The sequence below is a fragment of the Pogona vitticeps genome, chromosome 12, assembly GCF_051106095.1.
Source record: "Pogona vitticeps strain Pit_001003342236 chromosome 12, PviZW2.1, whole genome shotgun sequence".
NCBI classification, from domain to species: Eukaryota; Metazoa; Chordata; class Lepidosauria; order Squamata; family Agamidae; genus Pogona; species Pogona vitticeps.
The window spans coordinates 1,118,112-1,143,203 of NC_135794.1; the positions used below are offsets into that span (position 1 = coordinate 1,118,112).

Consider the following 25,092-nt stretch of genomic DNA (forward strand, 5'->3'; position numbering starts at 1 on the left):
GGAAACTCAGCCAAGCCCTTCTGAGCCCAGGAGGTCTCCCAGAAATACCTGAATGCTAGAAGGGGCAGATGTTCCTGGGGGTGGCAGGTGGGGGGGGTGGCTGTTCCCTGTAGCACCAGCACTAGGGCCTTGGTGGTCTTATGGCAGTTGTTCCAGGTAAGCAACCCAAAGTTTCTTCTGTTGTATTGATGGTTTATGTAGACCGGCGGTTCTCACCCTTGGGGTGCCCAAGATGTTTCTGGACTGCAACTCCCAGCAGCTCCGGCCAGCACAACCTGGTGGGTGTCGGCTTCTGGGAGTTTTAATCCAAAAACATCTGGGGACCCAAGGTTGGGAACCACGGATGTTGACCTTCCGGACACGTGTAGGGTGCTGGAGAAGGGAGGAAGGACTGGAGAGACCGGGCAAGTCCCAGGTTAACGTCAGAATCTTCTTTTTCAGGGAGCACCACCATTTCTTGAAGCTGTGTCTGAAGTTACTCTCTAACCACCTTGCTCTCGCATTAGCTGGCGGAGTCGCCACAAGCATCCTTGGGAGGCAGGCAGGACCGCTGAGGAACTTGCTGTTTCGCTTGATGGACTCTTCTGTCCCGGACGAAATCCAGGAAGTAAGTGTCTCCTGCCTTTTTTCTGCCACCTTCCCCCCCCCCCTTGACACTTAGCAATGCAAATTCCCCTGGGAACGCCCTCTAGTCTACCTGGCTGGTTTGGCTCTCCTCCTCCTCTTCTCTATGACTTGTCCATGCCGGCAGTGTTGTTACTAAAACTACCAACCCTCCACAGAAGGTGGGAGGCACCCAGATCCTTGGGAATCCACGCAGCATGCCAAAGTAGAAGACGCTTTTATAGATCTCCTCTGAAGGAGTCTGTGCTAGAGGAAGAGGGCTGCAGCTAGTGAAAGTGATGACAAATAAAAGTGATCTGTCTTTAAGCTGAGATAAGCTCCCAAAGGATGCTGTTGGTTTTTTTTTAACAAATTAACACCAGTGGGCGATGGTATTCTGCCTCCTCTCATGGATTCAGAAGTGGGGAGCAAGCGCCTGTGTTCATAGTTGAAGTCGGGGGATCTCACGGATCTGTTCCTACATCTCTCTCAGTTCCTTCTGGAGCTTGATTTGCCTGGAAGGCTGAGCAGAGAAAGAATTTCTGGAGGCACAGGATTGGCTGCCGTAGTTTTGAACAGTACATTCACAGGGAGAACGTGCCAAGGAGCAGTAACTGCCCAAAACGCCAGAAGCGAAATTAGATCCGACGGTGCTGAAACCTTTGGAAATCCTTCCCCACTTTCAGGTTGTGATTGAGACCCTGTCGGTGGGCGCCACGATGCTGCTGCCTCCCTTGAGGGAGAGGATGGAGCTGCTGCATTCGCTTCTCCCCCAAGGTCCGGACCGGTGGGAGAGCCTGTCCAAAGGCCAGGTAAGCCACGGAAGCCACGTTTTCTAGAAGGGGCCTCTGGAGCCACGCAGTCCGAGGGGCTTCCAATCCCCCAGTGCATTTTAATCAGTTCAGCTGTTGCTGTTTTTTAAATGGACAGCTCATTGTGTTTTCACTTCAGTTCTTTTTAATACTTTGAGCCGCCTCGTCCCACCTTTTTGGGCGAAAGGCAGCCTACAAATAAGACAAATATTGCAGAGGATCGTATAGAATTGCTTTGGAATGCTGTCGTTTTTGTGTTTTTACTTACTTAATCGTACACGATGGTGCTCTTATGTTTGCTGTGAAGCACCTGTTCCAGTGTGGGTAAGGGGAGAATAATTAATTTTATTCCTGGAGAGGAAGGCAGTCTCCTAGGTTAGGGTAAATGAATGTAATAAATACAGGATTAACTAGTTCCTTATCAGAATATTTTAGAAGAAGTTAATATTCCCCAGCATTGAGGCTTCTCACTTGAATTGAAAGATCAACTATAATGTTGCTGAAAACAATTAGCCAGTTATGTTAGTTATGTGCCGTGGCCATAAGTAAACAAAACAACAGAATGGCCCATGTTATTTACAGTTTGATCACTGATTCTGAACCAGTTTTCTTTCTCAAAAAAAATTATATATATATATTTTCAATTTGATTGCTTAACTAGGATTTCTTCTCAAGCAAAGTACAAAAAAAATTCATTCCCCATCCTCTTTCAGAGAATGCAGTTGGATATCATCCTGACCAGTCTGCAGGATCACACGCATGTAGCCTCCCTGCTTGGCTACAGCTCCCCCTCAGACACCACAGATGTCTCCTCTCTCTGTATTGCCTACGGAAACATCTCTGATCCAACCTACGGTGCCCAGAGTCACCATCCGGACACCCACCTGGCAGAAATTTTAATGAAGACTCTTCTGCGCAATTTAGGATTTTATACTGTAAGTTCAAAGCTCAAATTTCATTGCCAAACACCAGTCAAGTACTATAAAACTGAGCTTAGCTTCACTGAGTGGGAGGTGGTTATGAAAGCATTTCCCTTCTATAGGCATATCACTTTTCTTAGCATCATGTTGAGTTGGAACGAGGAATATTTGCCCATTTAGAGTAAGAGCTGAGAGTTTTGCCCTCCTTCTTAATTGGCTTGGAGATACTGTCATGCAGTCATAGAACAAAGGGATGCTTGTTTTAAACAGTGGCATGATGGAAGCAGCTGTTGGAAAGGTTGGCCAAACTGGCTTGAGAAAGATAAGCATTTGTGTATTGGGAGGGACATTTTGTTCCTCTGAATCTTTTTACCCCCCCAGGTGTAAAAGCTGCAATTTCTTTGGTTCCTTGCAGTTAACTTTCCCTCAATCTGAGAATGTGCTGCTCAGGCCCCCTTTTTAAATTGTGTATTAGCCGAATGAATTTCTAGCCCTCCTGTCTCAGCTTGTTGGACCCGAAACTGAGAGTCTCTTTCCTGGGACCTGCCAGGAGGCTCCCGATCAGAGCAAGTCATGATTAATTAAAATGTTTAGATATTTCTGGGGAAAAAGGTCCTGTGTTTGGAAGGGGGAAAAAAGGAAGAGGCTGGTTGAATCAGCAGAGAGTTGTATAGAAACTTGCAGAGTGATTCTTCTGTCATTCTAGGACCAAGCGTTTGGAGAGCTGGAAAAGAACAGTGACAAATTTTTACTAGGGACATCGTCATCGGAAAACAGTCAGCCCGCTCACCTTCACGAGCTGCTGTGTTCCTTGCAGAAGCAGCTTCTGGCGTATTGTCACATCAGCAGTGTTGGCGAGGTGGGTGCCACGGCTGTTCGTACGTGATGATGATTGGGTTTCCTTTACAAAGAATGGAACCCCGGGGAGCAGTAGTCATGGTCAGCCCTGAGTTTACATTTGATCTTCTATAGACCACAAATTCATCACCCCCTTTATTTCCAGCACTGGGTGGTGAACGCATTTGCTTGTGTAGCTGAAACAAGGGCATCCAGATACAAGGGGGGGGGAGCAGTGCTTGTAAGGTTTGCAGATGTACGAAAGAAATTTCCCGTGAAGGGGAAGACCCTCCGCACAGGCCAGGGAGAGGGACACAGAATGCCGGGTTCAGGTCGATGGATCGGCAGGCGATGAGCCCTCTCGGCCCGGCCCTCCTGGCGGCAAGTCCCACCCTTCTTGCCTAGACCCCTGAGAAGTGCCCCTTTTCTGTTTCCAGAACTCCAGCAGTGTGGCGCTCTTGCACAAACACCTCCAACTTCTCCTGCCTCACGCCACGGACATCTATTCCCGCTCTGCGATTCTCCTCAAGGAGAGCTCTTGGAATGGCAGTGTTGGAGAAAAACTCAGAGGTGGGTGCGTCGCGAATCAGACCCTGCTGAAAGGAGGGAAGGAAGGAAGGTGGGCCGCAGAAATACACAACGAAGGAAAATAACGTTTACGTCTGGCTTAGATTTTCTTCCGGTGGCTCCTTTTTCTTTTTGCTCTGCATTTTGTGTTTGTTCGTTGAGATGTGCCTGAAACCCGAGAAATCCTAGCTGTGGATTTCAGGCTTTGTGAACGATCTTGGTTTTCTTTCTTTCTTCGTTTCAGAGGTCATCTATGTGTCTGCGGCAGGAAGTATGCTTTGCCAAATCGTGAATTCTTTACTCCTGCTGCCGGTCTCCGTCGCCCGGCCTTTGCTGAGCTACCTGCTAGATCTGTTGCCACCCCTGGATCGCCTTAACAGGTTGCTGCCGGCTGCTGTGCTTTTAGAAGATCAGGAGTTACAGTGGCCTCTCCATGGTAAGATGTTCAGTCGCTCCTTTTTTTTAAAAAAAAGGTAGGCATTGGATGTGATTTGGGTGTTGCTTGTGAGCCTTAGGAATTTCAAGGAGACGCCTCCATTCACATCCATTTCACTTTTACTTTACTTCCCCCCCCCTTTTTTTTCTGGTTGGCCTTGACAACCAGAAAGGGGATCCCCTGCCAGTTCCGGTTTGCCCAGTGGCTTGTGGGTGGGGTTCCCGCCTTTGGATTGGAGGTCCTGCCCTGGGAGGAGATCCCTGGACAGCCGCGAATGGTCCCAGGAGGTGCCTTCAGCTGGAACTTCAGCCCTGGCTTCTCCCCATTTCCAGGTGGTCCCGAACTGGTGGATCCAGCCGGAGTTCTGCCCTTGCCCCAGCCTGCCCAAGCCTGGGTGTGGCTGGTGGACCTCGAGAGGACGGTGGCCCTGCTCATTGGGCGCTGCCTGGGAGGGATGCTCCAAGGCTCCCCCATGTCACCCGAGGAGCAGGACGCTGCGTACTGGTTGAAGACGCCGCTGTTCAGTGACGGAGCCGAAATGGATATCCCACAATTAGGTATTCAACTCCAGCCGAATGGAACCAGCGCCCGGAAAAAAAGGAGGGGGGGGGGAATCGTGGACACGGAAGCCACCACAGTTGGAGGGTGTGTCGGGTGGCATTTGGGGAGTGGAAAGCCCATGGAGGGTGGTGATGGAGGAGGAGGAGGGCATGTCTGGCTGGAACCCAGGAGAGGAAACCTCCACACCCTCCACACTGAAACATTGGGCTGCCGGTCACCTCTGTGGGTCCATAGTCTCTGCAAAATGTGATGCTCAGCGGCCTCTCCACATTGTTTTAGACAAGTCCATGAGCTCTCTCTTGGAAGTGGCCCTCTCTGGCAATGAGGAACGGAAACCCTTTGACTACAAGCTGCGGCCTGAAATTTCTGTCTTTGTGGATTTGGCCTTGGGGTGTGCCAAGGAGCCTGCCCGTAGCCTCTGGATCAACATGCAGGACTACGCCGTGAGTAAAGGTGAGCGCCTCCTGCAGGCAGAGAAGGCACACCGGGGGGAGGGGGTCTGCAGGTTCTGCTTTTTCCTTCCGAGCTAAGTCAGGGCACTGGAGCTGGGAGCAGGAGACTTCAGCATTACCAGTGCTCGTCTCGGGAGAGAAGCCCTGTCAGTTTTTTGCCTTTATATTTTCTAAAACTAGGTCCCGGTCTGTTTTGGATCCAGCTGCAGCTTCTGCAGATGCTTAACCCATCCTTACCCTCTTTTATGTGATTCGAATAGCAACATTGGGTTTTTAATCTTTATTAGACCCTATAAAAAGCCACCCGCTGAAGTGGCCAGTGCGTTCTGCCTGCCAAATAAGAGTAGTTCTGGGAGGGTCGTTCTGTATGGCTTAAGGTACCGTTTGAGGCAGGAGAGGAGACCGTCGGGTGGCTGAATCATTCTTGCTGTTTCGTACCTTGGGCATCTCAAAGGATCGCCATCGCTCTGTCTCCTCCCCGGCCCTTTTTCAGATTGGGACAGTGCCACCTTGAGCAACGAATCGCTGTTGGACACCGTCTCCAGATTTGTTCTCGCTGCCCTCTTGAAGCATACAAATTTACTCAGTCAAGCAAGTGGAGAGAGCAGGCAAGTGTCGCGCAAACATCCTCACATCTTTCGTCCTGTGCCCCTCTGAGGATTCCCTCTCCTCTCCCCTCCCCCACGGAACATCTGTGATTTTTTCCTCTCTTTTCCTTTTTTTAAAAAAAGGTATCAGCCTGGCAAAGCATTAGTGGAAGTATATCGGTGCGTGTATAAAGTTCGGAGTCGTCTGCTGGCTTGCAAAAACATGGAACTTATTCAGACTCGGTCTTCCTCAAGAGATAGATGGGTAAGAGTGGAGGACAGCTGTTCTGTTTCAGAGTCACACCTGGCACAGGGAGGAACTGTGTAGGCCAATTATGTTTTGAGACAGAAGGGGGAGAAAGCGGGTATTTGTCCATTTCGCTCATCTTTAATCACGCTTAACTCCATCTAGTGCATCTGTCTATCTGCCACAAACAGTGGGTTGTGATTCCCTTTGCTTCTTTTGTTTTAGTTGAGTCTTTTGTCTGTTTTGTGTCTTTCATACCCACCTACATTGTTTTGAAGCGGGTTTTGTATTTGGTTTAAGGATCTGTCAACTGTTTTAAAGCTTTGAATGAAAAAAAATTGCAAATACTTGAGGAAGGAAGTCAGCCATAGTTCCTTTCTGGGAACGCAGGCAGGAACAGCTCCCTTGATATACTGAGGAAGGAAACAGGGTCCCCGAGGGACCTGCCTTGCTTGCTCTCCCCTCTCCCTGCCCCTCTTGTGGCCTTCAGGTCCTGTAAATAAACGAGAACAAGATTTTGGACTGAACCGGCCCTCTTGCTGTGTTTTGGGAAGGCTCTTCTGTATTCCTGAGCAGTCTCAAGGAGTTGGGAAGTTGGACTGGGAGCATCATCCCGATGTGTGGTACACATCTGCTCCCATGTGCCCAGATAGTGAGATTCCCGTACAGTGTTTTCCGAATTTTGATGGTTGGGAAACGTCTGCTGACTGCAACACGTCCCTTGGCCATGAATCCAGCTGTCATGCCCCTGAGAACCGTGTGACTCAGCTGTTTCTTTCCACAACCGCTGAATTATCACAGTCTCCTGTGTCATTGGCAACGAAGCTGCATCAATGCCAGTTTTGATTGTAACTCATTGCTTGATCAGCCGTTTCCTCCTGTCATTGCCGACGGGAGAGCCGTCTTCAGTTGTTGTGGCTTGAACTGCAGGAAAGTCACCAGGGCACCTTTAAGTCCAGGAGTTTTAGCATGTCAAGAACTTTTGCTGGACCTTCTTAGGATCATTCTCTCCTGTCCCCTCGCACTCCAGATGTCAGAAAATCCAGACGCTTCAGACATGGATGCCCAGGAGAACTCCTTCACCCGAACCATTGACGAGGAAGCGGAAATGGAAGAGCAGGCAGAGAGAGAGCGGGACGAGGGACATCCGGAACAAGAAGATGAAGATGAGGAGAGGGAGCATGAAGTGATGACGGCCGGGAGTAAGTGAAATCTGGCTTGGGGGGGGGGCTCCCACAGAAGCTTTGTCGGTAGGGGGTGTCTCTTCCAAATGAATGGGGCTCCCACCAGGAGTTTTCTGTGCAGGCAAATAAGTTCAGCTGAAGAATGTTTGCAGCCATCACACTCTGCCTAGAAGTTAAGACGTTTGTTTTTGTGTTGCATGTTACAGAAATATTTCAATGTTTCCTATCAGCCCGTGAGGTAGCTCGCAGTCGAGACCGGGAGCGCATAAATGGTGGGGCGGGGTCTCGTGCTGACGAGCAGCCCTCTCAGTCCCAGCAAGAGCGCCGGATCAGCAGAGACCTTCCCGAAGGGCAGGACGTGTACACGGCCGCGTGCAACTCGGTCATCCATCGGTGCGCCTTGCTGATTTTGGGGGTCAGCCCCGTGATTGAGGAGCTGCAGAAGCGGAGAGACGAAGGAGTTTTGCAGCAGCTTTCCAGCGGCACCCCGGAGGGGATGGGGCTCATGACCAGGTGCCGTGAATCCAGGGGCCCCTTTGTTAGTCTTTGTGCCTGTCGCCAGCCGCTCTGGAGACCTGGCCAAGGTTGAGAGAAGGCAGGGGGAAATGGGGCCTGGGCAAGGGGGTGGGGGCAGCTCCAGAGGACCTGCTGCATCACTGGCCCCAGTTAGAGATGCAGAAGGCAAACCTGACCGTCCGGGCCTTTTCTGAGGTGGGCCCTGAAGGGTCAGATGAGCTCCTCAGGGTGATTGGCTGGGCTTCTCCAGTTACTGCATGGGTAGAACAGCACTCAAGACTGAGCCGATGGCGTGGGATTGCCCTTGCTTTCAGATATGTAGAATCTGCTGTTGCATCAGCAGTCAGCGTAAGGTTCCTTGCTTACCAATTTGCATGCGGTGTTTTATAATGTGCTTTTAACACGGCTGTTAGGTTTTGGGATGATACCGATATAAACAAAGGGGATGCAAATCTGTTAAAGCTGTTGGAGAAAATGTTAGTGGGGGGGGGTTCTTAGTTCTGCCTCCCCCCCCCCAATAGGGGGGAAAAAGTAGAGATGCGTGCAAAGAGCCATCCCTGATATAAGGGTCAAAGGGGAGGTCTGTGCACAAAGAGAGACTTGGTGAGCCCATGGAAAGTGGGCCTATTAACCCCTGCCCCCCCCCCCCCACACACAGAGAGAGCCATGAGATTGGGGATTTCAGGCCAGTGCGAAGGATGTGGCGACCGCACTGTCTTACCCTCCATGGTTCTTCCATTCTTCTCCTCCTCTTGTCATCTCTGTCCGGCAGAAGTGAGAGCCTGACCGCAGAGAGCCGTTCCGTCCATTCCCCCTCGAGCTACAAGCTGATCAAATCAAGGAGTGAATCTGACCTGTCCCAACCTGAATCAGATGAAGAAGGCTACTCACTGGTAGGCAGAAAGACGTTGAAACCTTACCCTGGTGTGTCTGTTTTCCTGAGACCGTGGGCTGTGCGAGACTGGGCCCTGGTTTCAGGTTGGCCCTGGGTTTGATTGGTAGGCCTGGCTAAGGCACTCTGTCCCCAACAGGTGGGAGGAGATCACCCCTCACGAGGCTCTCCTGCCTCCACTGCTGAAGTTCAGCTATGTGTTCCCCTACTGTTTGGAAAGGGGCTTCTCTTGGAGGATCTCCCTCTTGGGAAAAGCCCACGCTCCCCTTTGCCTGCCGGGGACACCGCCCTGATCCGATCCACCCATCCTTGGGGCCAGCCCACCCGAGACCAGATGCCCTTGGGTTTTGTTCTTCTCCGAGAAGGGCCTTTGGCAGTTTCTGTAAACACCTTTTCCCTCCCTGTCGCTTTCCCTCCAGCATCTAGTTTCAAAAGCGGGACCCATTCAGTTGTATGGATAGGCATGATGTGAGTGCAGTGAAGGAGCAAGGCAGTAATGCCCCCACTCTTGTTTTTCCCCCCCTCTGTAGAGCGGAAGGAGGAATGTGGATTTGGACTTGGCCTCGTCCCACAGGAAGAGGGGTAATATATTTAGCTATTTATTGATTGATTGTGTGTGTATTTGTTGCAGTTGTTTTATAGTTAGTGCACAGTTTCTCTGGAGGAAGGGTCTGGCAGGGCTTTGCCTGGAGAGACCCCTTTCCATATTCACTTGCAGTGTTGCCCCGGGGGGGAAGGGGATTCTGGGACGGCGCCACAGACAAGACAGGATGTATCTGGGATACTGGGATCCTAACCCTCCACAAAGCGAGGCAGATGCTGGGAGGTGGCCGGCTGCTCGAGGAGAGAAAGGGACGCCATGTGTCTGGTCCTACACTTCCCGAGCAGGCCAGCTGCCGCCGCCACTGCCTTTGTACACAGGGCAGAAGGGGTGGCATTAAAGAACAGCCAAGCTGCCTGTCTCGTTGGCTTTTCAGCATGGAGAGCATGAGGGTGCCGTCTTGCCTTTTGCCTGCTGGCCCTCTGATGATCTCACCATCACTCTCTCTCTCTCCCTCTCGCGCTCTGGGTTCTGGGGGTATTCCAGATCCTTCTCAAAATGCTCCTGCAGCTGTGTGCTGCCCGAGAATTCAGGTGGTGGCAGGCGGGGGCTGTCTTTGTGGCAGTTCAGTTGTCATTAATGATGGTCTTACTTAGGGGAAAAAAAGAGCTGAGAAACGTTGGAGATCTCCCTGATTCTCTGGCACATTGTTTGAAAACCAAATATATCAGCATCCTCTTAGAATGGCAGAGCTGGAAGGGACCCTCCAAGGATCAAGGAGTCCAGCCCCCGTCAGGGAGACCCAGCAGGGAACCAGACCCTGTTTCTCTCTTGGGATGTCCGAGGCTGAAAAACAAACGTACCGCTGGAATGGCTGTCCTGGTTTGCCCTGTGATGCCTCTGGCTTAAGGCTAGACGGCAGCCGTGGGAGCCGCAGCCTCTTGCTGCTTGTCTGCCTTTCTGTCGGGGTGGTGGTGGTGGTGGTTCTGTTGCCCCTTCCCCCAGCACCCGGGGCAAGCGATAAAGGTAAATTATCCCCGTTAGGAGTGTGCAGGATCCTGGTCTTGAGATCCTGGAGAGCCGGGAAGCAGGAGCATCTCGTTTTCTGGTTTTGCCTTGTGTCCTTTTCGTTTTCCTCCCTGCTCTGGGCTCCTTGGGAAGCGCTTGGCCTTTGGGACGTCCCTCCTCCTCCTCCTCCTCCTCCTCCGGGTGGGACCGTGATGGCTCCTGAAGGTCAAGTCCTGTGAGAGGCGGTAACCACTGCCGTGCTTAGCCCCAAAGGTCTCCTGATATTCCTCTCGGTTTTGATCCCGCTGCTGTGGAGGGGTCTCTCCTGCGGAGGGGCCTGTGGTCGTTGGGATACGGCATACCCCTTTGGAGGACTGCAGCTCCCTGTAGTTCACCGACATATATGCCATAATCAAACGTCTTAGTTTTTGTAGCAAAACCACCAGCAAACCTGAAGACCATCATCCATTTATACCTGGTGGCGGCTTCCTTCCATCAGCTGGAGCCCAGTCCTTCAGCTGCCTGGAATGGAGCCTCTTCAACATTCAAACTTAGCTAGCCCCTGGAAATTAGCCGAGTGCCTCGTATAATTAGCCCTTTGTTCGCCTTAAGCCTTGCTGTGGGGAGCAGGTGCTTTAGAAGATGCCCATGGGAGGGTGAGGGCTTGTTCCAGCCTGGGACATTTCCGCCGCCTGCCCCCTCCCAATCATCCTCCCTGCTCCCTTGGAGCTGTTCTCCGTATGGGACTGGGTGGTGGGTCGACCTGTGCCCTTCTGTACCCAATGACTCTCTTTGTCTTCTGGTCCCTGTGCGGTAGTGTGCTTGCTCCTTTTGGGCCAGTTGAGCCCCCGAAAAAAGAAGAGCTTCAAGCAAGTACACGATGGCATGTTCCAGTTCTTATCTTTCCTCGCTCGCTCGCTCGCTCGCTCGCTTGCCTACATACTTTATGGATCATAAAATATGTGCAGCAGCTCTCCCCATCTTCATTTCGGAAATTCCATTTCTAGAGCGGGCACCGAAGGACAAGTAAACGCTGGGTGGCCTTTCCTGGCTGAGGCTTAGGAGCAGATCAAGCCCTGAGGCACAACGGCCCACCGCTGGGAGCCGGAAGTGCGACCTCACCACTCTCTTTCGCATGGTTCACTGTAGAAAAGTGTGTGTGTGTGTGTGTGTGAGAGAGAGAGAGAGAGAGAGGAGGAGTTTCTGGAGAGGTGCCTTTTAAAACCTCTCGTATGTGTTGGCCCTGGAGAAGGACGTTTGAAATCTGCTGCCAGTGTAGCGTGGAGCGAGATGAATGCTAGGGCTTGAGTCCGTATATGATGATTTAGCAGCCTTCATGGACGGAGTGTGCCGTCTTTTTGATTTGAATGTTTGGGAGATTCTCAAAACACCTAGACAAGATTGGAAGACCTTTCGGACCCTAAGATGCTGGGGAGACGACAGCTCATCTCTCAGCGAGCAGAAGTCTGAATGGGAACGCATTGCTGGTTTTTAAATCTTAGCCAAGAGAATTCAAACCCATGGATTGATGCCAGTTTTCCCTCAGACTGAAATGGCAGTGACTGTGTAGAATGAGGGTCTTAAAAACTGAAGCAGTGGAATAGCCTGGGCAGGCATGTTCAGAAAATGACTGCTAGGACTGAGCAGGGAGGTCTGGTTGTCATGTGGTCTCCCCCACTGGCCCCCACCCCCTGTTCCTGCAGCTTCCCTGTTTCCAAGGATGAGGGGCTTTGCCACTTACTGCATTCGTTTTGGATGTTTGCACTAAGATGGTCAACTTTATGACACATGATGGATTGAAGGAGTGACACATTCTAAGAATAAAGCAGAAATAAAGCAGATGGTGTTGCAAGCAGGTAGAGAGAGGGGTGTGAGTGAGTGAGTGAGTGAGTGAGAGAGAGAGAGAGAGAGAGAGAGAGAGAGAGAGAGAGAGAGAGAGAGAGAAATGCACAGTCAAAAGATGCCCCTCTGTATGTTGGAGAGTGGGCGGCCTTCGTCTGTAGTTGCATCGGAGGTGCTGCAGAGTGTCAAAGGCAGACTTGGCAGCAGGGAGCTAGAAGGGCCTCCACTGCATGGGTTTCAGATCCACAGAGTGATACCGAACATCCTTGTTTGGGCGCTGGATCTTGCCCTGGAACTCTTGCCGAGGCATAAGCCTGTTCTCTCGGCAACTTGGGCTTTGAGGCGGTTATGCAGAGCAGCGAGTGCCAGGGGCTTTGGGATCCTAAGTGGTGGCCCCACTTCCTCTGTGGGGCTGGAGGGCGGAGGGGTGGGAATCTCACGGTTGCCCCGATGGCTCGGTTCTCCCTCCTTGTATTCAGTAAGGCTGGTTCTCTGTAAGACGGCAGGTAAATTGAAAGCCGTCCCGAAGGAAGGCAGAAGAGAGAGGGTGTGCACCGGTTTACTTGCCCTTTCCCCCTCCCGCTGCCGACGTAACTGTTCCATCTTAAGCGAGCTCTAAATCCTGTCCTTGCTTTGTCCTGAATATTGCAACTTAAACTCAAATCTTGCTTTACATATGAGCAGCTAAAATAAAAGACGCACCGTTTATTTCGTAGCAGGCTTCCTTTATTTTCCCTTAACTTTCTGTTCTTTTGTTTGCACACCGTCTTGCTCAGTTTTCTCGCCTTTAGCTGAGTGGTCTGAGTGGCTTTTGCCTTTAATTTCCTTCTGTACCAACGTGTGGCTTCAGGGTTCTTGCAAAAAGAAAAAAGTGGAGATTAGAGCTGAATTTGTTTTCCTTGGTAGCAGACTTTGCTAATTGTATGCATGATTTGAAAGGAGCCCCCATCTCCACCTCCTTCAGACTGCAAGCTGCTCATTTCACTTCTTGGTTGGTTGGTTGGTTGGTTGGTGTGCTCGTTTGCTTAATTGCGGCAGTGGAACTTATGAAACGGTGTGCCATGTGTTTCCAGGCGGTGCCCTCCAGAGCCCCATTGAAGCCCTGAGCGATTCGTGGAGTCGGCTGAAGCACAGAGACTGGCTCTCCAGCTCCTCGTACTTGTTTGGGGAGTCGGATTTTGACTTCACCAAATCCGTCGGAGTCCACACTCTGATTGAGAATGTGATCAGCTTTGTTAGTGGGGACGTGGGAAGCTCCCCGGGATTTAAAGAGTCTGAAGAAAGCATGTCTACCAGCCCTCAAGCCTACATCATTGCCATGGAGCAGCAGCAGCAGAGAGCAGAGGTGCGGTTCATCATTATCCTTCCTTCCCTCACCACGGAGGCAGTCATGCCACTTAGACACCCACTTCCATGCTTGGAGTCTGGAAGCCTTGCTAAAAATAGTAACTTGCTAACTGTATGTTTTCTGAGCAGCGTCTTTCTCATTCTCCTTAGCTGCAGCTTGCAATAATTCAGCATTTCTCAGCCACTGCTGATTGTATCTCCTCTTCCTGAAGGGTCCTTTCCCCAAAAGACAGTCCTTGCCTCCACTCCCGCCACTAAAAACTGACCTGTCTTTCCTGTTTTAAATTGAAAGCCAAGGGACATGTAATTTCTCAGCAAAGCCAATAACATTCTGAGAAGCCTCCTCCAACCACGTCCTCTTGCAGACAAGGCATCTGTAGGTCAGAGGGGCTGCTTCAGGTGGAGTGCCTGGGAGTGCCGGAGCGCCAGTGCCCTTAACATATGGCCTCTGAGCTCCACCCATTCGGAGAGATGGGCATTTGGGGATACCTCCTGGAAAGAGGGTGGTGGCATGCCTGAGACCAGACGATGCCTTCTGTGCAGCTGCTTTCATATTTTGTGGGGAAGCAAAGGGAGCCCTCCCAAGCACACAGCATGCTGGGGTTTTTCTTTCTTTCTTTCTCCTTGAGCATGATAGCACTGTGGAAGCCAATCAGATGGTGTTGCTTTGTGATGTTCCGTGTAGAGTTGTGGATGCTGGCCATTTGGAAGGAAGAGAGAAACAATATTAAGAAGCCGTTCTGGTTTGCCCCGTATCACCTGACCTTTTTTCCCGCTTCGTTTTCCTTCCTGTTCCTTCCTGGCTTGTTCCTAGAACATTGTTGCGCGTGTTCCTCCAGTTGGCGACATTGCACTGTTATCCTTACATCTGAGTAGCTTCATCTCACAAATGGTAAAGTGCAACCTTTTTTTCCTAAACTGCTTTTAGCTGCGTCTGGAGGCCCTTCATCAGATCCTGGTGTTGCTTTCTGGCATGGAAGAAAAAGGCAGCACTTCGTCCCTGGGGAACCGCCATGGGCTGGCGTTCCAGTCATCTTCACTTCTCACCTCTGTGAGATTGCAGTTCCTGGCTGGGTGCTTTGGCCTGGGCACCGTCGGACAAGCCGGCTCGAATGGAGAGAGCATCCGTCTGCATCACTACCAGGTGAGCGGTGCTTGGTGGTGCCTCCAGCCGCCCAGCTCAAAAGGGCTGCTGAGCTTCTGCTTTAAAAATTGGTGCCCAATAAGCCAGCTGGCAGCTGCACCCTTTTCCGGAATAGTCCATTCTATAACTTCTTCCCCCGCCCTCCCCACCTGCCCAGGCTTTCCATTGCTTTTGCTGAAAGTTACTTTCATGAAAGCTAGCAGGGAGAGTCCTGTTTTTTCAAATCACTGGAGAGCTTTCTCCTCTACTTGAAGAGGCTAAAATTGGATTCCCGGCGGTGCCATCTGCTTCCTTCCATTCTCCATAGGATGGCATCAGGGCGGCTAAGAGAAACATTCAGACTGAAATTCAGGTGGCCGTGCACAAGATCTATCAGCAGCTCTCTGCCACTTTGGAACGGGCCTTGCAGGCCAATAAACACCACATAGGTAAGTCCGAGGAGCCAGTGAAACCCTGCCGATTCCGTTGGGTGACGGCCGACAAGTGACGTGTTGTTTGATGACATGTCGTTTTTCGGCAGCCTGCTCGCAGGGCGGATTGTTTCTAAGTCAGTTCTTCTCTCCCGTTTCGTGTCTGTGCCTTCTGTCTTTGTGGGTGTCTTAGAGGCGCAACAACGCCTGCTGTTGGTCACGGTGTTTGCCCTCAGCGTCCACTACCAGCCCGTTGACGTCTCCTTGGCCATCTCTACGGGATTGTTAAACGTCTTGTCCCAGTTATGCGGCACAGACACCATGCTCGGGCAGCCGCTGCAGCTGTTGCCCAAAACGGGGGTTTCCCAGCTGAGCACCGCTTTAAAAGTAGCCAGCACAAGGCTGCTCCAGATCCTTGCCATCACCACAGGGTAAGTACAGACCACTGAGTTCATGGGTCCCCCCAGGCATCCTGATTTTAAACCTAGCTGTTGTTTTCATCCCAGTCAAGCAATACTTGCTACTGAGAAGCATTTTGGAAAGAGAAGTGGGTGGGTGGGAGTCCCTATATCATTTTTGATCCTTCTGCTATGGCTTCACCGATAATAGGAAAAACAGCCTGTTCTCGTCTCCTCCACCCCCACAAGTACACCTGTGGGCCTTGTGCAGAAAAGAAATGGTTCATAATGTTTATAAGTTCATAATCTGTATAAGTAATTTATGATGTTTGGTATATGTTCATTTTTCTTCATTATTTCATGTTATTTTATTTGGTTAGTTGATGTTGATCTTTGTCTTATTTTTGTTGTTGTTGTGAACCTCCCAGAGTAGCCTAGGTAGCCAGGTGGGGAGTATAAAAATCTATTGATCAATCAATCAATCGATCTGACTGATTGACTGACAGACTGACTGACTGAATGAATGAATGGAAGATCAGTTGGTTCTTTTTGCTTTTGGTCTTTGGCTGCCACCAACATCTGGAGCCGTCTGCCACTCCCCTTGCTTTAGGAATTGCTTCATGCCCGGGGGGGGAGGGGGACGACAAATATTGCCAGCAGAAACAGAACAGAGTTTTAGTGCTGAAGTGCGGCTTTTTGATGGAAGGGGAACATCAGAGACTGTTCTCTGCCTGCCCAAAGGGTGGAGAGTTCAGTTTCTGCCCCACCTCCTTTAGCATCCATGCTCTGACCTGCTAAGATCCTACACATTTTACAACCCTTGGCCCTGCCCTCTTCACTCACGGGTCGTTTGCTCCTTGTCCCTCTTCCCCCCCCCCCAAGAACCTACGCAGATAAGCTCAGCCCCAAAGTGGTTCAGTCCCTGCTGGACCTGCTGTGCAGCCAACTGAAAAACCTGTTATCCCAAGCGGGCGTGATGCTGATGGCTTCCTTTGGGGAAAAAGAAGACGGGGAGCAGGAACAGGAGGATGAAAAAAAGGTGGAATCGAACGGAGAAAACGAAAGGAAAGATTTCCGAGGTACTGGGCCTTCGTAGCAGTATGGCTGTGTCCTGGGGGGGGGATTACAGCCGGGGGGGTGTTAAGGAGTTAATCACACCAAGGGTGGCCCGCGAAGACTAACGTGGGATGGGGTAGTTGTCCTGCTCCCCTTGGGGCATCCCCTGTCGTCCTTGGCTTGGGTTTGGGTGCACGGAAGGGAATTACGTGAACCCTATCAGAGCATTCTCTATTTTTAAAACTAGCCTCTTTGGCCGTGTCCTTCCCTTTTGGCCCCCTCCCCCTTGGGAGCACGGGACGATTGGCAAAGCTGAAAAATAGCCCCTGGCCTCGCTGAATAAGCCCACCCACCCCTTTAATGCTTAGAGGACAGGAACACAAGCATTGTAAGGTGATGCTGCTTCCTGGAACAAGATGTGGGCATAGCACGTGTTGTTCATTTACTTTACATGAAACATTTCTAGGTGTTCATTGGCTGAGAACGCTGCCCAAGGGGGCTTCCCATAGAACTGGCAAAAAGGAGTGGCTGGCACTCCAGAGACGAAAGCAGACCAGATCAATAATTCAGTGGGGAAATGGCAGCGTAGCCAAAATGTGTTTTCCTGTCAGCATGGGAGGCTATGCAGGGTTTCTCTTCCTGCTGACCCTTCAGGCAGAATTTATGCAGATTAGGGCATCTCTGAAGAAGAAAAAAATGTGTCGGCACCTTCTTGAGGATGTGTTCTTTTTGACCCACAGTGGCTCTCCGGAAGCAGCATGCGGCCGAGTTACATTTAGGAGACTTTTTGGTCTTTCTCCGGAGGGTGGTTTCTTCAAAGGCCATTCAGTCAAAAATGGCTTCTCCAAAATGGACCGAGGTGCTCCTGAACATTGCTTCTCAGAAGTGCTGCTCAGGTAAGGGTGGCGCATGTCTATGCCTCGCCTTACAGAGGTTCACACCTATTAATGACTTGACAGTTAGTTGCAGAATCTCTGTTCCTTCTTACTTGATGAATGTTAGCATATGGTCGTAGGTATTCTTGGGAAAGGGTGTCTGGACACACTGAGATCCGCTGAAAAGGTGGGTCAGCTCCTATGAGTTTTGTTGTGCCTTCATGAGAGCTAAAAGACCAATGTGGGGTTTTTGGACCTTAGCAAAATATGGGAGGTCTGCACAGAAATGTTTATTGGCATAATAAAAGAATGGGCAAAAATCCTGTTGGAATAGCAGAATGTGTATAGCGTGGTTACCATTTTCTGGGCTGTCCCTGGCGCCCTTCCTTGAGCCCAGCCGCAGGATGGGGCCCTGCCAAAAGCAAGAAAGGGTGGCGGTCGAGTGCCATAAAATCCATCAGCACCCTGGCCTTTGTGTTTTGTGCCAAATGCAAGGCCTATGTACTGTATGTGTGCTGCTCAAAAACACTCTCCATTGTTTTTTTGTGTGTGAAAATGTGCTGAAGTGTAAATGCAACAAAACCTCTCATAATTTCACTCCAAGGGAGAGAAAATGTTCGAAACATTTCATTCCCAGTTGCCAGAATGATGTGAGCAAAGATTTCCTTCCTTTGACCGGGAGATGTGATGCCATTGTAAAAACTAAACATGCAATTCCAGATGTGACTGGGCGTATTTTTAGAAGTGAGCGGTTGTACCCACTTTTTGTCCGAACCCTGCTTTAGGTGTACCTCTGGTTGGCAATTTGAGGACCAGGCTGCTTGCCCTCCATGTGTTGGAAGCTGTGTTGCCTGCTTGTGAATCCGGTGTGGAAGACGACCAGATGGCTCAGGTCCTAAAGACTTTTCTCATTATGTTCTCAAATGTAATCTGTCGCTTTTACCACATGGAGGATTCTCACCGCATTTCCCTCTTTAAAGGGATGGGAAACTTGGCCACAGCTTCTTCCCCTGCCCTGCAGTCAGTCCCTGGCGGCAGGGCAGCTGCCGGGACATTTTCGGATGTGTACATCATGCCGCATTGCCCTTTTTGCCAAGCCTATTATTCTCCTTTGAGCGACAGGGGCCTTCTAAAGCTCTCCTAGGTAGATCTTCAGGTACCCACGGATAGTCAGTTAAGAACTGCTCGTTGGCTGTCAGTCTCACTTGAAGGAGTTGGCTAAACTTTGGAAGCCACTTTAATCAAGCTTGCCTTGTACTGGAAGGAAAGGAAGTGAGAAGTGTTTTTGAATTTTTAAACATGCTTTTAAGTTCCCATGGCTTTGAGACAGGGAAGCAGGGCAGGGAAAGGCATTCTTCACCTTACTCGTCAACGGTTGGAATTTAAATGTTCTGAAATGATTTTGCCCAACAGGCAAAAACAAAAGAAAAAAAATCAAGAAAACAAAAATGGCATGGCACCTTAGAGACGAGCTGCTACATTTGAATGCACATTTTTGTGGACACGTCCACTTCCTCGGACCGAAGCGGATGTCTGAGGAAATGGACTTGTCCATGAAAGTTGATGTGAAAATATATAGCAATTAGTCTTTTAAGATGCCACGGCGTTTTTGTTTTCTTTATTTTTTAATGTTTCTTTAGTTTTGCCAAATACCCCCTGGCACAGACTCACACGGCTACCTCTTCTAAAACGACCACTCTTCCTCCCCCCCCCCCCCCGCCAGGTGATTGAGCGGTTATTTGCCCTTCTCTCTGACTGTATGTGGGAAAGTCCAGTTGCTCAAGCCAAGCACGGCCTTCAGATCAAGGAGAAAGAGCAAGAAATGAAACTGCAGGTAAGGGTTTTGGGCGAGAGCTGGCCGGGGTGTTTCCCTGCCGGGCTTGTTGGCTGAATATTGCCTTGTGAGCTGCTGTTCTTCTGCTTCTGGAAGAAACAGGGTGAATCGGAGGAAGAGGACGAGAACCTCCCCATCCAGGAGGTCTCCTTCGACCCCGAGAAGGCTCAGTGCTGCCTCGTGGAGAACGGCCAGATCTTAACACACGGCAGTGGCGGAAAGGGATACGGGCTCGCGTCCACGGGAGTCACTTCTGGGTGTTACCAGTGGAAGGTAAGGGGAACAGAGGGCTTATCCGAAAGAGAGAGAGACAAGGCCAAGCGTAGAGATAATCTGTGATCCGTCTGTATTGGGGTGCCGGATTTTTCTGGGATTGTCACACCTCCGGTCAAAATGGAGATATGTTTCTGGGACTGGTAGCAGAGAACTTAAATTTTGCAACCAGACCTCCATAGAATTTTTCAGCTCTGCAAACCGGATGGCCTCAGTTTTGATTCATAGCTTTTTCTCTCTGTGTGTGTTGAGGGTGGGTGTGGCTGGTGAGGGGCACCATTTTGTCTGTATCCGTTTTGAGAAGTCTGGGTAGAGGCCTCGTGGGGCCACTTGCCTTGTCCGATGAGGCCAGAGGATCATTGGGTCATCTGAGAAACAGTAGGCTGTTCGGCCCAGTTAGAAACACAAATTAGCTCCAAGGGAATGTTTCTCTTCCTCCTGGCCTCTGTGTTACTTAGTCCTGCTCAGCAGGAGTTTTTGAAACCTCTCTGTGCTGTTTGTGGTTTCTAGTTCTACATTGTGAAGGAGAATCGAGGCAACGAAGGGACGTGCGTGGGAGTGTCTCGGTGGCCCGTCCACGATTTCAACCATCGCACCACCTCTGATATGTGGCTGTACCGGGCATATAGTGGCAACCTCTACCATAACGGGGAGCAGACCCTGACGCTGACCAGTTTCACCCAAGGAGACTTTATCACTTGTGTGTTGGATATGGAAGCGAGAACCATTTCCTTTGGCAAAAATGGAGAGGTAGGGGAGGAAACGGCATTCAGTCCCCGTTCCCCCCCCCCCCCCAGTGAAATCTAGGTCACGAGAACCACCTCCAGCAAAAGAAACAAAAAGGAGGCAAAAACAAAGGGTGGGGCCAAGTATTTCACCACGTTTTTAACTTCAGAGTTGTTCCTGGTAGCAGAAATGTGGGGGAAAGGCTGGAAAAAAACACCCACAGGATGTCCCTGGGGAGGAGCCTGATTGGGACCCAGGAGGACCGGATTCGGCCCCAGGGCCTGCAGTTCCTAGGTGTGATCTACTGCATTCTCAGTGGAAGGAAACGGGAGAATGTGTCAGTTTTTATCTCCAGGGAGTAGAACTTCCCAGCCTGTAGGACAGATGCTCAGGGGCGGCTCCTTCCCGGATGGAACAGGGAGCTGGTAGGGGTGAGATCGTGGCTGTGACTCTGATGGCCCTCGAGGTAACGGCCTCCTCTGTGTAGTCATTGTTTCTGAATTCCTCACTTTGATAACATTTAGAAATAATGGTGTGTCCTTTGTTTGGTTTTTTTTTTTAAAGGATTAAGCAGCCTCTTATAAAATGGGTGGCTGAAATGGACAATTGGGGAGTCCTGCCAGCTTAACCTTTTTTTTTTTGTTTTTTTGTTTTTGTTTTGATTTGCTGGCTTTTCCAGGAACCAAAATTGGCTTTTGAAGATGTGGATGCTGCAGAATTATATCCTTGTGTGATGTTTTATAGCAGTAACCCTGGAGAAAAGGTAATTGAAATAGGATGAAAATGAATTGCCCCTGCCATGCGAGCGCTCCAGCCTGTGGGACCCTGACTTGGGAAGTGCCTTTGACATCTTCCACGCAGATATTTCCCCTGCCGCTCCACCTCTAAATGGCTAAGCTCTTAACAAATCTGTTTCTCTCTCTCTCTGTATCTGTGTTGTCTTTATCTTCGTCTATTGGTGCAAATGTCTTGTTTCCTAATCTTAATATAGGTTTATTTTAAAATGTAATTTGTTAAGCATTCTATATTTTGAAGTATTTTGGAACAATACGGAAGGGTGAACTTTGTTCACATGAGTTTGTCATTATAGCAAAATTTTGTCCTGCTATAGTGTCTCAACGAAAGTATGTTTTGCAGCTACCAAAAAGCAAAGCAAATAAAAGCACCCCTCAACTCCCTCTATTAAATCAGATGTCTTGTTTACAAATCATCATGGAATCGTGGCACCATGGAGTTGGAAGGGGCCTCTACAGCCGTTGAGTCCAATACCCTGCTCAATACAAGAAATTCAAATCCAAACAGATCTTAATTTGTCTTAATTTTCTCTTGGAGGCCTCCAACGTTGGAGCGCTCACCACCACCTCCCCTCGAGGTCATGGGTTCCGTTGTCGTACTGCGCTAGCAGTTAAGATTGTTTTCTTGATATTCAGCCTAGATCTGACTTCCTCTCACTGGAGCCCATTATTCCGTGTCCTTGGAATGAGCAAGAGAACAGACTGTGTCCTTTCTCTCTAGGAATACCTTTCAAGTCTCTGCTCAGTCTTCTTTTCTCCAGGCTAAAAGTGCCCAGTTCTTTTAGCCTTTCTTCCTAGGGCTGGGTTTATCCACCCCATCATCCTTCTTTGTTGCCCTCCTCTGAACCTTCTCCAGTTTGTTGACAGGAAGATGGCTAAGTGAATTTGCTCATCTTCCGTGTGTCTCTGCCTAGGTCAAAATCTGTGACATGCAGATGCGTGGCACCCCACGGGACTTGCTGCCGGGGGACCCCATTTGCAGCCCCGTCGCCACAGTGCTCGCGGAGGCCACGATCCAGCTCATCCGCATCCTCCACCGGACAGACCGCTGGACGCACTGCATCAACAAGAAGATGATGGAGCGGCTCCACAAGATCAAGCCCTGCCTGAAGGAAGCCGGTCAGAAGCTCAAGAAGAGCCGCTCCGTCCAGAGCCGGGAAGAGAGCGAGGGGCGGGAGGAGAAGGAGAGTCGGGAGGAGGAGAAGAGCAAGCCCGGCGGGGGCGGCCGGCACGGGCTGGCCGACCTCTCGGAGGCCCAGCTCAAGACCCTCTGCGTGGAAGTGTGGCCGGTCCTGGCTGTGATGGGCGGGGTGGACGCCGGGCTGAGAGTCGGAGGCCGCTGCGTCCACAAGCAGACCGGGCGCCACGCCACCTTGCTCGGCGTGGTCAAAGAAGGCAGCACGTCCGCCAAAGTCCAGTGGGACGAAGCCGAGATCACGATCAGGTACAGCGGACCCCGTATTGACCTCTGCTGGATAACTTGGTGGGCTCGAGAACGGCCATAGGGGCTTCGGACGGGGCAGAGCAGTTCGCCTGTAGCTGCGCTCATTAGCTTGCTGGGAAAAGAGAGGCTGCTCGGGGCAATTCACCAGTGGCAGGGCTTGAAGGCTTTTGCTTCCTTTTGTGGGCAAGTGAGAAGAGTGTGGGTCTTGACACAAGCCAAACAACATCATTTATCATTTGAAACATCCCAGAGGCAAGACGGGAAGAGGCAGAGCGTGGGGGGGGTGTGTCGTTATACAGTGGCAGCAACAAGAGCAGAGAGTTCTCTGGCATGTCAGAATCCTGAAATCATGGAGCGGGAAGGGGCCTCGAAGGCCATTGAGGCAGCTCCCCTGCTTGAAGCAGGGATCCAAGTCCACGCAGATCTGACCGAGGGCGAGGGCCTCCAGTGTCGGAGAGGATCGGATCGGATCTCTCTGCCGGCCTGCCCTTCTGAAGCTTTTGGCAGGAGAGGGCTTTTTTAAAAAATTGCTCAGTGCAATCCATGAGCTGGGAGGGCCCTTGTAGCAGTGGCTCTTCCAGGCAGGGAGCCCCTCTGCGTGCTGCCCAGGACCCTGGCCAGGCCTTTCCGTTTCGTCCTTTCGGGCGGCACTTCCCAAAAGAAGCACCTCTGAGAAAGGGACCTTTTGGGATGACGGCTGTCTCCCAAGCAGTAGGCCCTGCTGACGGAGGGCGGGGTGGGGATTCTGAAAGGGGATCATTCAAAGAGGCACCTTTTCCTGGCTGGCTGGGATGTGCCATCCAGAGAAAATAAATGTTTCTACATGAGCACAATCCGCTCCCCCCCCCCCCCGTTGCGTAGTGACAAACTGTGTGGCGTATTGGGCATTAAATGTTTTGTTTTGAAGACACCCACACGCTTTGTTACCCTTTGTGTTGAGTATCACCTTTCCCCATTACCACAACCCTCATTTCTTTCCTCTCATTCACACTGATTTATTTTCTTAAGACTGTCAATTCATTTAGACTTTGATTAACTATATTTTACGTCTTATTTTGCCTACATTATTTCCTGTGCTTTCCTCCCGTCTCTCCCTCACTTGCTTCTTCCTGTGTCATTCTGATCTTTATTAAAGCTTCCCAACTTTTTGGTCGCCTAGTGATACCCCCTTGTATAATCTGGAACCTTGCGAGCCCCTGCCTTTTGACGTTGCGAGATTCCGCGGACTGACCGCCACTGTCCTGCTGGACCTGACCTACCTGACGGGGATCCACGAAGACCTGGGCAAGCCGAGCGCCAAGCGGCATGAGAAGAAACACAAGCACGACTCGGAAGACAAAGGAGACGTCGACCAGAAGCCGGAAGGCGATCCTGCCTCTGAGGCGCAGCCCGTGCCAAGCGCCGAGGAGGCCAAGGGACCCGGAGCCTCGAGCGCCAGATCCGAAAACGAAATCCCGCCTTTCTCTTTAGAATCCATTTCTTTGGGCGTGGAGGGCCAGCATCCGAACGCCGAAGGCAAAAGGAAGAATCACGAGAATCACGCTCCCAAGAATCACGACGTTGTGCAGTCGGAAATCCGGGCGGTGCAGTTGTCGTACCTCTACCTCGGGGCGATGAAGTCACTCAGCACTCTCCTGAGTTGCAGTAAATACGCGGAGCTGCTGCTGATCCCCAAAGTCCTGGCGGAGAGCGGCCATAATTCAGACTGTGCGAGCTCTCCCGTGGTCCACGAAGATGTGGAGATGCGGGCCGCCTTGCAGTTCTTGATGCGCCACATGGTGAAACGGGCGGTCCTGCGCTCGCCCATCAAGAGGGCGCTGGGGCTGGCGGACCTGGAACGAGCGCAAGCGATGATCTACAAACTAGTGATTCATGGACTGTTGGAGGACCCGTGTGGTAGCAAGATCAAGCAAGGTAGGCTGTCGAGGCTCTGAAGGGCTCGCTTAGATCCTGTTTCCTTCTCTGCTTGTGTCCCTGTAAAGGCTGCGGGACGGCCAGCGCTTACCCCTGCAGAGGCTGAGGGGTGGTGGGTATTGTGGCGCTACCCCAGTGGAGGTCAAGCTGCCGTCCTTATATCTGTTCATAGTCAAGTTTGTTTGTACCCATGCTTGTCAACAGCCTCTCCATGTTCGCTTCGTTTAGCTTGCTTTTTAAAAAAAGAGCAACGTGTGCTGCTTATATACCACCCCACAGCACTTAAAGCACTCTCTGGGCAGTTTACAATTTAATTATGCAGGCTACACATTTCCCCCCCTCCCCACCCCGGAAAGCCGGGTACTCAGTATACCAATTTTGGAAGGATGGAAGGCTGAGTGAACCTTGAGCCAGCCACCTGGGATTGAACCCAGATCTTGAGCGAGAGTTTTGAGCTCGGCTTCTCCCTCCTCCACCTTTCCACAGTTGTTTGATAAACACCGTGTGTGTATTCTTGTGACATTTCCACAAGGACGTTTGCCCAGTAAGATGAAAGTTCTAGCTGGTAGAGACTGGGAGGGTGTCTCTGTTCAGAGATGCAGGGCCAGTCGTGTAATGCTGTTTCCGTCGGAATCTCCCAACATGGCCTTGAAGCCACTCGGCTTAGACGTTGGGGAGATCTGAAGAGCTAAGGAGGAGACCTTCGGGACCCTGATTGCCACCAAGGGAGACTCTTCAGATCTGAGGAAGGTGTGGAGAGGGGGAGAGAGAGAGAGAGAGAGAGAGAAGGCGGGGTGGACGGGGACCCTCAAGAAAGCCATTCCTTTTCTGCGTTCTTCCCATGGTTCTCTGACTAGCATCCTTTTGGCTTT

General features: G+C 50.9%; 1 protein-coding gene across 5 annotated transcripts in view; it reads left to right on the top strand.

The window, feature by feature from the left end:
* The window catches only part of HERC1 (HECT and RLD domain containing E3 ubiquitin protein ligase family member 1), an 80,422-nt gene that overhangs the window by 22,538 nt on the left and 32,792 nt on the right, over positions 1–25,092 (top strand). For 2 of the 5 annotated variants that reach the window (XM_072981635.2, XM_072981637.2), the window contains exons 12-38: positions 442–607; positions 1,290–1,415; positions 2,129–2,350; positions 3,042–3,194; positions 3,610–3,742; positions 3,984–4,175; positions 4,508–4,732; positions 5,016–5,189; positions 5,682–5,796; positions 5,920–6,040; positions 7,053–7,224; positions 7,413–7,719; positions 8,495–8,615; positions 9,145–9,196; positions 13,079–13,350; positions 14,281–14,496; positions 14,804–14,924; positions 15,100–15,337; positions 16,187–16,383; positions 17,101–17,256; positions 18,021–18,127; positions 18,959–19,069; positions 19,166–19,342; positions 19,853–20,092; positions 20,748–20,831; positions 21,777–22,306; positions 23,442–24,220. In XM_072981635.2, the coding sequence (XP_072837736.2) occupies positions 442–607; positions 1,290–1,415; positions 2,129–2,350; positions 3,042–3,194; positions 3,610–3,742; positions 3,984–4,175; positions 4,508–4,732; positions 5,016–5,189; positions 5,682–5,796; positions 5,920–6,040; positions 7,053–7,224; positions 7,413–7,719; positions 8,495–8,615; positions 9,145–9,196; positions 13,079–13,350; positions 14,281–14,496; positions 14,804–14,924; positions 15,100–15,337; positions 16,187–16,383; positions 17,101–17,256; positions 18,021–18,127; positions 18,959–19,069; positions 19,166–19,342; positions 19,853–20,092; positions 20,748–20,831; positions 21,777–22,306; positions 23,442–24,220 (5,507 nt within the window). The remainder of the gene's footprint in view (positions 1–441; positions 608–1,289; positions 1,416–2,128; positions 2,351–3,041; positions 3,195–3,609; positions 3,743–3,983; positions 4,176–4,507; positions 4,733–5,015; positions 5,190–5,681; positions 5,797–5,919; positions 6,041–7,052; positions 7,225–7,412; positions 7,720–8,494; positions 8,616–9,144; positions 9,197–13,078; positions 13,351–14,280; positions 14,497–14,803; positions 14,925–15,099; positions 15,338–16,186; positions 16,384–17,100; positions 17,257–18,020; positions 18,128–18,958; positions 19,070–19,165; positions 19,343–19,852; positions 20,093–20,747; positions 20,832–21,776; positions 22,307–23,441; positions 24,221–25,092) is intronic. The other 3 variants (XM_072981639.2, XM_072981636.2, XM_072981638.2) reach the window with 3 other exon arrangements.